General features: G+C 40.1%; 2 protein-coding genes across 6 annotated transcripts; one reads left to right on the top strand and one right to left on the bottom strand.

Annotated features, from left to right (window-relative positions):
* Positions 1–76: 76 nt before the first annotated feature.
* Positions 77–4,776, bottom strand: actmap (actin maturation protease). 4 transcript variants are annotated; one of them, XM_015021854.1, is made up of 8 exons: positions 4,696–4,776; positions 4,510–4,589; positions 4,268–4,433; positions 2,545–2,613; positions 2,244–2,368; positions 1,619–1,748; positions 1,479–1,549; positions 77–1,016 (listed from the first exon to the last, which is right to left on the bottom strand). In XM_015021854.1, exons 3-8 carry the CDS (start codon positions 4,414–4,416, stop codon positions 673–675), a joined length of 888 nt encoding a protein of 295 aa, XP_014877340.1. In that variant the 5' UTR covers positions 4,417–4,433; positions 4,510–4,589; positions 4,696–4,776; the 3' UTR covers positions 77–672. The 4 variants fall into 4 exon arrangements, with proteins under 4 accessions (XP_014877340.1, XP_014877347.1, XP_014877333.1 ...); XM_015021861.1 differs by having other exon boundaries at positions 2,545–2,607; positions 4,510–4,751; XM_015021847.1 differs by having other exon boundaries at positions 4,268–4,431; positions 4,505–4,749.
* A 1,059-nt stretch (positions 4,777–5,835) lies between these two features.
* Positions 5,836–9,163, top strand: snrpa (small nuclear ribonucleoprotein polypeptide A). Of its 2 annotated transcripts, none has more exons than XM_015021812.1 (7): positions 5,836–5,918; positions 6,198–6,292; positions 6,391–6,563; positions 7,448–7,609; positions 7,693–7,857; positions 7,940–8,028; positions 8,638–9,163. In XM_015021812.1, exons 2-7 carry the CDS (start codon positions 6,220–6,222, stop codon positions 8,795–8,797), a joined length of 822 nt encoding a protein of 273 aa, XP_014877298.1. In that variant the 5' UTR covers positions 5,836–5,918; positions 6,198–6,219; the 3' UTR covers positions 8,798–9,163. The 2 variants fall into 2 exon arrangements, with proteins under 2 accessions (XP_014877298.1, XP_014877291.1); XM_015021805.1 differs by having other exon boundaries at positions 5,899–5,988.
* Positions 9,164–11,039: the final 1,876 nt, after the last annotated feature.

The raw sequence follows: 11,039 nt of genomic DNA, 5'->3' as shown, positions 1-11,039 counted from the left end.
AAGATCTACAAAAAAGACTTTTTTTTTTTTCTCATCAGAGCAGTTCAACATCAAAACAGGGTAGAAAAATACAAGGCATTTTATTTTAAATTGCTTAAATATAAATACTTTAAAATCTCAGTTTTTTTCAGTTAGTGGAGAAACTGAACCAGATGAAAGATGAAATCAAGGACCAAAAGTGCTAACTTCATTTAAAAAAAAAATACATTGATTTAAATAAAATTGTGAATGTGTCTGAAATATTTAGGTCAATAAATTAAACATATTTAAATGTGGAAGTATTGATTAAAGTTGTAGATATGTGATTATTCAGTGGGTGGGTCTAACACTGTTACAGACAAGGTGATTGGTCGACGCTAAAGCCGCTGTGAAGGTTAACTAATCACACTTAAGGGTTTATTTGACTGGAAAGTCTGTTCAAAATGTTTCATGATGGACTGTAGTACAAACTGAAATATTATAGCTATTCAGACCATAAAAATTATTTTTTAGATGTATCATGTCTACAATTTTCATTACTTCATCGCTTGTCTAAACATTTAGAAAATGATTGTGACACTTTTGGCTCTCGATTAGACAAAATCTTCTGGTAAACATTTCTCAATACTAACGTTGCACAGCGACCGCTCAGGAGGACGTGGCAACAGATGAAACCGTAGTGTCTGAGCAGCGTCACTGTGGTTCCTGCTGCTGAGTCCTCGTGTGGAGTAAAACCGCCTGTCCTGCGAGCCCGGCCTCCACTCCCCCTTCCGGAACCACATACTGGCTCCCATCGTTGGCTCGCAGAGGGTCCATCATCCTCAGCTGCCCGTTGCTCTGGGCAACGCTGTCCAGACTCCACAGCTGGTAGCGCAGGCTCTTGCCCTGCTTGGCGAGGATGTAAACCTCGGTGGCGCTCGTGCTGGTGACGGGACAAGGAAGATGGCCGCCTTTGGCGACGTAGAGCCAGGGCAGAGAGGGATCCGGTTGAACCTGCTCGTTGTTTGCGCTCACCTGGTTCAAACCGAGGAGCACACCTGTAATCGATGAGTAATTTAGGTTTATGGTTCAGGAGAGCAAAGATTCGTTAAGGTAAAAGATGGTTTAAAGATCAAAATTAAGCTTAAAACAACATTCTATTTAAGAAGGGTAAAAAATACTGAAGTTTGCAGCTTTAATATGAAGAACCTCCAGGGATGTAAAAGCATCTTGTCAGAAAACTGTGTGAAATTGCTTCTATCTAGTTTAGTTTATATATATATATGTCAACAAATACAACATTTAATGGAGAAAGTCATTTTTATTTTGAATTATGCGTTTATTAAACTGTACAAAAGCTAAAATGGGTCACATATCTTTACAACTTGCATTAAACGCTCCTAAAGTTAAGATCTGATGCGAGTCAGAATGCAGGAATTAAACCAAATGAAAAATGGAGACAAACTCTTCAGTGACATTTGCATCGTTTTAAAATCATCTCCCCAACAACAAGCTCTTACCTGAAGCAACGGCCCAGTGCGCCCGGTAACCCTGACGCTGGCATGGCTCATGGTTGAAGTCCTCATCATACCTGCGCATATCGTCAAGGAACTGCATGTTGCAGGTAAAAAACGTTTGGAGTCATTTGGCAGCAGGATACGGGACGAGAACAGGTTGGCCGCTCCACAGGTGTTTGATGATGGCTTCCGTGTTTCTGCCGCTCAGACCTCCCGACAGCAGTTCAGCCTTACAGACACAGAGCTCCTCTGCCAGCAGGGCCATGTTGCACGCTGGAAACACAGGAAGCTTAGCAAGAACAAACGTCAACGACACGTCACAACACCAGGTTCAGAATCTTGCAAAACAGAAACAAAACGGCAACATTTTCCATTATAGCTGATTTCTTGGAGCGAAGTATATTCTCTTTATTCCAGGCAATGAAAAAGTATTCAAGCTCCTTGTTGCGTCTTATTTCTAAGTTAAATGGAGCACAATATAAGGTTTATTTTCTACTAATCTGGAGCTTGTTACATTTATTTGTTGATATTTCTGCTGCTTCTACAGCTGCAATAGAATAGAAATATGCTTTACTGTCCCAGTTGAACCAGATGCAAGTTACAGATAAACAGAAAAAATAAGAATATAAGAAACTATACAGGAAGTGCAAATTTCCAACATGAGGAAAAAAACTAAGGCACAGTTAAATATGAAGGAATACAAAACTTTATCAAAATACATAACTCTAAAATGCTCCAGCATCAAGTGGTCTTACGCATTGTGGTTACCTGAAAACATTTCCCCCTGCGCGGTGTAGCCCCTCCTCACTGCTGTCTGCACCACCGTCTCCATGGCGACGCTCAGCTGCGGCTGTCGCAGGTGGGCAGCCATCCACAGGGCCACCAAGCCACACCTGAAGTATCAACACTCGCTGTGAACGGGTCACGTTTTACGACTCGCTTCTAAAACCGCTCATTATAGGGAAACAAAAAAAATACTCCGTTTGTGTTTAGGAACAGATTTACACACGCTCCATCGCTGGTTTCTCGCCAAGACGAAGGTTTCAGAGCGTTCGGTTCAGTGACTTACTGTGGGCCGTCTTGGATGAGGGAAGGCACGTATTTGTTTACTAGTAACCACTGCAGATCCTGCCTGAAACTGACCAAGAAACATTGCATCAAATTAAAAGAAAATGACTCCCTGAGAACAACTTTGATATTTTTTTTTTGTTTTTACAGTCTAGTTCAAAATGACTTTTTGTTCCAGAATAATTAAAGACAAGTTGAAATGTACAAGAGCTAAACTTGTATTTTTGTGCGTAAACAGTCTAAAACCTGGCTTTGTGTAAACACGCCGTAAATAAACTCCTTTAACAGCTACAGATTAGATTAGAGTTGCTTCGTGATCATATTATAGTCAGTGACGCAACATTTCTTTCCCCTTTAATTAAGCAGATCAGGTACTGATTTTCAAGCTCAGCCACTGGATCAAAATAGAAAGCTCCAATTGATCCTGCAAACCCAAGAGACTGCATGTTCTTCAGTAAAAAATAACAATCATCATCTTTGAAAAGCCAGATTGGTACTACTAGTCTTTTTTTCACATCAGCAGGTTCTCCCTCCTGAGCTTTGGGTCTCTGGAGCTCCTCCAGAGTTGGTACTGTCCTACTGACTGCTTCTCTGATAAATACGGTCAGTGTTAGCCATGTTAGCTTGGCTGGGGGGCTACAACTCGGTTGGATTTCATGCAGGAGTATCAGACTAAAGAGGGCCATAGATTTCATTTATAGAAATGTTGAAAACCATAAAATATTTTCCTTCCACTTCACATTTATGCACTTCTTTTTGCTGTCTATTGCATTTCTTCTTTCTTATTTATTTGTACCTTGTACTTGTTTTAATTTAGTTTTTATTTTGTTACCATGTCTTTTGTTGGATTGAAATTTACAGGTATATTACAAAAAAAAAAAGAAAGAAATATTGCGTAAAATTCAAATATTTCTAGCCAGTCATTTCAGAAAGTTAAACTTATATAGAATAGGATACACAGAGTAACATATCCCAAGCCTTTGTTTCTTGTCATTTTTTTGCTTATGGCTTAACAGTTAGCCATAATTTGGGTTTTCCTTACAGATAATGAAAACCCAAAATTCAGCGACTCAAAAAATTAGAATACTGTGAAAAAGACTTTCGATTTTTTCTGTTTTTATCCTGACGCTTGACTATATTCATGCTGTTCTCCTCTATGCTATTGCCAAACAAATTCAATTTGTACTAAATTACCACAAACACCAGACTGAAAATACTGAAACATTGTAGTAGTAATTTGACAGAAAGAGGGAAAAGCCTAAGGGGTGTGAATATTTTGACAAAGTGGTGTATTTCAGGTGAGATTATAGTGCTGCAGGAGCATCCAACAGTCAGGCAGAAACAGAGGTAAAAGGTCACCAGGCAAAGCAGATGTCATTGCCATCACTCGATAGAGTATAATAATCTGTCACATTGAGACTATGAGGGACGCTGGGCAATCAGGTTCTGCAAATCTGATTGCCCAGATTTACAGGGCAATCAGATTTGCCCTGATTGCAAATCTGGCCTCACACATACACAATATGTGACCCAAATAAAACTTAGGCTTTGGTTCTTCACTATTCTTGTCAGTGAGTGAAATTATCACTAGATGTTTTGTGACAATGACAAATAAATTGATTTCATGACACAAGTTCATGTATTATTATTTTTTAACTTTTTCAGATTAGGACATCAGATGGTATTTAGCTGAGGGTTTTATTTATTCTTAAACCAAATCTCACCAGCTCTCCCTCTGTCTGAGGAGCAGGCAGGCCTCAGTGTGATCCCCCTCCACAGGACTCCTGCTGCTGGCTATGGTCTGGTACAGCTTCTTCTTCGCTGCTGGAGGTGGAGGACACGGAGCTGGGGGCGGAGGTGGAGGGAGAGACATCTTCACCTCCTCCACCTTAACAGAAAGAGAAAAAAGGCTCGGTTAGCATATTTTGTATAACTTCAGAGAGAGTAATGATAATACAAACCTGCCGCCGCCTTTGCTCCTGCTTATAGGTGTCTGACACGCTGCTCTGCTGCGTTCAAAGCAGCACGGAAATTTCAACATCGACTCTAAAATTAATTTGCGTAAAAATAACACCAGACATCTTATTCTACAACGACATATAAGCTGGTATTACACTAACTTCACAGACTGTCAACTTGAGCTGACGCTCACCGGTTTCATGCCCATATTTAGCAGAAATTGCTCCTTTTTTCTTCTTCTTCTTGCTTAAATGCGGTAAGCAAACAACGTTTTGGTGCATTACCGCCACCAACTGGACCGAAATGATCTCTAAGAGGTGTATCATGTCTATCTGCATTTTGTGGTCCAGAAAATATTTTTAAGGACTGTATTTACATTCTCGCATTTATTACAGAGATATCACAACAGCCTATGAAAAAGTACAATAAAAATCAGACAAGAATAAATATGAGTTCCAAAGAAAGATTGAATTATGATTCTTTGTTGTTTGAATGTGAGATTACATCTACAATTTTAGATTCATTGTACACTTGAACAATAAAAAACATTAAACATTTCAGAATCAGATTTATTGGCCAAAATATAAAGTATAAATATTAAGCTTAAGGTGGAAATCAAATAAGAGTCCATAAACAATGCACATGTGCTTGCAAACATTTTTTACAAAATGAAAGAAATGATTGTTGTGTTACAGTGCTGTACGCTTAATTTACTTCACGTTAGAGTTGTGTAGGACTGCTTGTGTTCATTGTGTTCCTCGGAGAAACTGCCTGGGGAAAGAAACTATCTCTGAGGTAGCTGGTTTCAGTCTGTGGAGTACAACAATGAGACAGTTTCAGGTGGAAATGCAGGTGTGTCCATGCTTTGTAGTTCAATCCTAATACTAAAATCAAGCCTTTAAAAAATATATCACCTAAGAATGCTCTTTAAAAATGCCATTGATACCTTTGTCAGAAAACAATGTCAATTCTTTTTCTTCCCAAACAGGACAATTAAATTTTGTTGGCAGAAAAACATAACGGAGATTGGACAGCAACGGAAATCCAAATAGTTAATATTTGACCGATAGTACCATTACCAGTAGTAAATTATTCCACTAGGAGCTTTCACTTTCTTACACTGGAGAAGTAGAGATAAGTAATTAAATTTTAATTATCATATTCTTCATTATTAATTAGTTTTATGGTTATGTAAAAATGTATACAGATACATAAGAAATACAGTTAATTAATTGTTTTTTTGTTTTATTTTATTTGAGCTACATTGGAGTGTTTCACTCCAAGCCAGTTGATGACGGTAGCGCACCACATCTTTACTTCTGAAAAATGACATAGAAGAAGAAATACTTTTCGTTGTTCTCGCGAGAAGATAAACGTGATTTGGAAAAAATTGGGGTTTTCATTCAAAGTATCGAGGTGAGTAGTTCGGCTGCATTCAGATCAACGGCTTTGCCGCATTTAGGGGATTGTTAAGTCTCCATCTAAGGTATTTATAGACTTATGTTTCTTCGGTATGTGTTTAAAACAAAAACAGAAAGTAATTGTTTCATTTAGTTTGATTTATTCTGCTGAGACTGTTGACCTAGCATGTACAGCTAACAGGCTGTACACGCTGAATGGCTGTTTGCTAACCGTCGTTAGCCTCAGTTCTTTGTCGCGCTTCAGGTTGCTTAAAGCTGTTTTGTTTTGTTCCAGGTGATCTTAAATAGACTTTAAGATGACCACTGCGGAGGTTCGTCCTAATCACACCATCTATATCAACAACCTGAATGAGAAAATCAAGAAAGATGGTGAGTTTCTACACAACCTATACATGGCCTATCCATCCACAACTCGATTTCATTTGATGTAAACTCGCATCCTATTTCATTTTCTCCTTTCTACGCAGAGCTGAAAAAGTCGCTTTACGCCATCTTCTCGCAGTTTGGCCAAATTCTGGACATTTTGGTAGCACGGAACTTGAAGATGAAGGGCCAGGCCTTTGTTATATTTAAAGAGATCAACAGCGCCTCCAACGCCTTGAGGTCCATGCAGGGCTTTCCCTTCTACGACAAACCCATGGTATGTTAACAAAACACTGAACAACTGCAAAGATCTTTATTTTAATTTATTTAAGTTATTTTTTTAAACCCACATTAGTTCTTAACCATTGCTTTCACCAAATACTGCTCAGGTTAGTTGTGTGCTGATGGGATGTAAAGAAAAGGTGAGGTTAAGTAGGTACGGTAATTTTATTTATATAGCACATTTTCAGCAACAAGGCAGTTCAAAGTGCTTTACATGAATTTAAAGGAAATTCAAACTGAAAGGAAAGAGCAAAGGAAGAAGAAAAATAATTAATAATGTTGATCCAGAGTATACAAATTAGATACTCCTGTGCAGGCCAGATAAGTATAAGTAAGTATCCTTTGGTCTAAAAAGTGGTTGCTAAGGTAGTTTATTCTGGATTCGAGGTTTGTTCTAATCCCTGTTTTGGGTTGCTAGATAAGTACAAGTAAAAGTAAAAGCTAAATGTTCCTGATACTAAACCGATATTAGTCTGAAGGACCTTTTGGACTAAATGTTGCTTGAGAATGTGAATCAGAAATAAAACTACTGAATTTCTACAACAACAAAAAAAAGCCTATTCATTCATGCTGTCAAATAATTGATACAAAAAAAAAAAAAACAACATACTTTGCTACATATCAGTCTTTTCATTGATCAGACTGCTTTAGGCCTGATCTCGATGATTAACAGTTTATGCAAACGTGAAGATTTTGTTCACTCCTTCAGTTTTTGTTTGCTGGGACGAGCGTGACATGAGACTTCTCCGGCCCCGTTTGTGTGAGCACCACAAACTACAACCGAAGGGCCTGAAACCCCGAATTAATCAAACTAAAAAAAGACTTTGTTCCATTTCTATCTTCTGTTTTAAGCAATTAATGTTTTGTTTTTTTTTGCAGCGCATCCAGTACGCCAAGATGGACTCCGACATCATAGCGAAGATGAAGGGGACCTATGTGGAACGAGACCGCAAAAAGGAGAAGAAGAAGCCCAAGCCTGAGCCGGGCGTAAGTAAGAAAGCAGCAGCAGCCATGGTGGCTGGAGTCCCTGCAGCCATGCCGGTGAGTGGAGCTCCGATTTAAACGCATCTGCATTTAATGCAGAAACGGTGAGGGACGCATTTTAAACCGATTGTCGTCTGTAGGGAATGCCTCCTATGAGCCAGGCTCCACGGATGATGCACATTCCAGGTCAGCCACCGTACATGCCCCCTCCCGGCATGATGCCCCCACCCGGAATGGCCCCCGGCCAGTTGCCCCCAGGGGCCCTTGCTCCTGGTCAGATGATGCCTGGACAGATGCCCCAGCAGGTAGTGTTTCCGAGCGTTCCTCAGTTAAAGCCGTCTTGCTCTCGTTGACGGGCAGCGTTGAAACGATGATCTCTTCTCGCAGGTTTCAGAAAATCCCCCCAATCACATCCTCTTCCTCACAAACCTGCCAGAGGAGACGAACGAGCTCATGCTCTCCATGCTGTTCAACCAGTGAGTACCAACTCTGTCTGTTTGTCTTTTTTGTTGCGCAATTTCTAAATGGATTTGGTATTTCCCCCACAACTAAATCAGAGCTGTATGAGAGCCGGCTTCGCTGGTTTCGGCCGATTGCCATGCAGAAAAACAGCAGAATTGACTTAAATAGTTTCACTTATTAAACGGAGATATAAATGTACTAAATGATGAATTTATTTTGATAACTCCGCACCAGTGCAGAGTTACACCGATGGCTTCGGAAGCTTGGTCAAGCATGGGAAAAAAAACAAAACAACTTTGTTTAGTCAGTGCAGTTAGGAGTATAAAAACCAATGCAAAATAAATAATAAACTCATAAATATTTTCACACGTGAAAATAAACTGCAGCAAACCTCTCAAATGGTTCAGAAAGAGCAATTAAGAAAGTTGTCTTTAATGTCAAATAAATAAAGAATGAAGTCACTTAGGATAGAATTAGACTGAATAGATCTGCACTTATGGATCACTGATACCCAATCTACACCTTTTTCTTTTTTTTTTTTTTTTTAAATTGCTGCCTCTCTAGTATTCATGTTTACAAGTTGCCTCCATAAAGGCAGAACCTGACCGCTCGTGTTTCTCCAGGTTCCCCGGCTTCAAAGAGGTGCGGCTGGTTCCCGGTCGCCACGACATCGCCTTCGTGGAGTTTGACAACGAAGTCCAGGCCGGCGCGGCGCGAGACGCCCTGCAGGGCTTCAAGATCACACAGACAAACGCCATGAAGATCTCTTTTGCCAAGAAGTGACCCCCTCCAACTCCCTCCTGCAGCCCCTGGGTTCAAATACTCTCACCTCTTTTTATCTTTTTATAAGAATGTTGCTGATTTGCGGACAGTGGTACTTTCCTCTTTTTCAAGGATTGCCATGTAAGTATACGTTTAGATGTCAAGTTGCTGCGTTTTAACACTTCCTAGACAGAAAACGCTTGTTGGTAAACGACACAATCACAGCTGTGAATTTTGATTACAGATCTATTCTGCTGTTAAAGCCACAACTTGACATTTGTTTTCATAAACTGTTAAAGCATTGCACCCAGAGTCTGGGCAACCAGACATCGTACCTGGAGCTTTTCCCTTTTCTTTCTTTTTTATTAAATGAGTGACTTTATGTAACGCTTGTTGTCTGTGTGAATCTTTCAGAACAAGTTTGTTTTTGACTGATTTCCGTTTCAGCCTTTGCCCCTCGTTCATTGACGTTTATGTATTTCTGATTCGCTATGACTTGCATCGAGTCATTTTCCAAAGATTTAATTCATATGCAGCTTTCTTTTTAGGAAAATGGGCTCTGAAATCTCAGTAAAAATTAAAGCCATTTATGGCATTTCTTGAGGAAAACTCATCAAAGACCTACCTTCAACTTCAGAATGCATTTTTTTAAAAGTTATTACACTGAGGAAAACATCAATGATCGCGTAAAAAGATAATGATTACAGAACGCCTTTAGTTCATGTCCCTGATTAGAAGCCATCCTCTCAGCCTCGCAATGTAATTACAAACCAGTAAATCTTCCTCTTCCTCTCAAAAGCCGGATTCACGAGCTTCAGGCAGGAGTGATGTGTGAATTAGGCCTGAAAAGCCTAATTTCGCTCTTTGCTCTGCACACACACAGGGCCTCCCTGTTGTGGACTTAAACTGTGCCCTGGGTAATTGTCTGCAGGTCAGACCCACAAAGTGCAGACAAAAATTCACATTCTTCTGCTGTTTCCCAAGCCTTTCCACACTCCCTTATTTTGCCTTGAGAAAGCGCTGACCTTAGCCACCAGGGAGCCGTGCGTGCGTGCGTGCGTGTGCGTGTGTGGGGGGTTTGGTCCTGGAAACATGGCTGCCCACTGAGCAGAAGAGGAATCTTTCTGTTGTAGTGAGTGGAGAGGGACTTAAAGCTGCTTGTTGCGTGACGCCGAAACGCTTCACGCGGTTTTCAGGTTAGATTAGCAAAAATCAGAACATCGGAGATTCCCACTCGTCACTGTAGAACGGTGAGTTTTGTTCAAAGCTTCGGCAAAGAGCAAAACAAACTGCGCCTCTTTATTGGATTCTTCTGTTTTCACGTTTTCTGGTCACACTTTCTGGATCGTCAGATGAGTTTTGATCCAGAAAGTCTAATTTTAAGATGATTTCAGTTATTAAGGACATAACTCAATCAAAACAAAACTGGGGCTCTTTGAAGGGGGAAGGGGAGCAGTTTCTGTTGCAACAGAAATCACCCCCTTAAACTTGGTTGTGCCATATTTGGTAGCAGTTTGCAAAAATCAAGTAACGAGTCATTTACTTCAGCTTCTTCAACCACACAGGAGGGTTTTAAGAGAATCAATGTCCTGCTTGAGGTGACACCACAGCGTCTTAACTGGGCAGGACTTTAACTAGACCACCCCAAAAACTCCATTTTGTACCTTTCAGACATTCTGGTGTGCTCAACTGATGGCCGGACATTTTCCATCTGGATTTTGTCATGGAGAAAGAAATGCATGTTGTGCATGGAGATGCTGGAAGTAAACAAGTTAGAAATGTGTAGATGCCCAATGTCAAAGGTGTAACTTCCCTTCAAGAAAACGTTTCAGAAATTATCTTAGTTATTTTCCTAAGGGAGTTAATTTATGCAACCAGTTCAGTCTGGAATTAATCTTTTAATTCCTTAAACTAAGAACAAACAATGTAGATAATTGAGAACTGTGAGTATTTACTTAAAACAGACTAATCATCCTTCTTGCCATCAAGAAGTCCAAACCGTTCATCCCCTAAAATCTTCCAGTGGCCACAAGATGGCGCCAGTTGCACAACTTGAAACGCTCAAATTTATGTCAAAGTCTACACATTTTGGTGATCATTTTGCTAAGGTGAGACTCACGTTAACTAGAACCTGTAATTAAAAAAAAAAAAAACAGGAATGTGTTTTACTCATTCAGCTCATGCCTGCATGTCGCTGCTTCTCATATGCAAATCAAGGCTCTCCTCCTCAAGAGGCCTCTGTTCTGCTCCCGGGGTCACCACA

This window comes from Poecilia latipinna, unplaced genomic scaffold (assembly GCF_001443285.1).
Source record: "Poecilia latipinna isolate Pla-1442-1.1 unplaced genomic scaffold, P_latipinna-1.0 Scaffold85, whole genome shotgun sequence".
In the NCBI taxonomy this organism is placed as follows: Eukaryota; Metazoa; Chordata; class Actinopteri; order Cyprinodontiformes; family Poeciliidae; genus Poecilia; species Poecilia latipinna.
The sequence above is the reverse complement of the archived record's forward strand: the minus strand, read 5'-3'. Positions and strand labels throughout refer to the sequence as shown.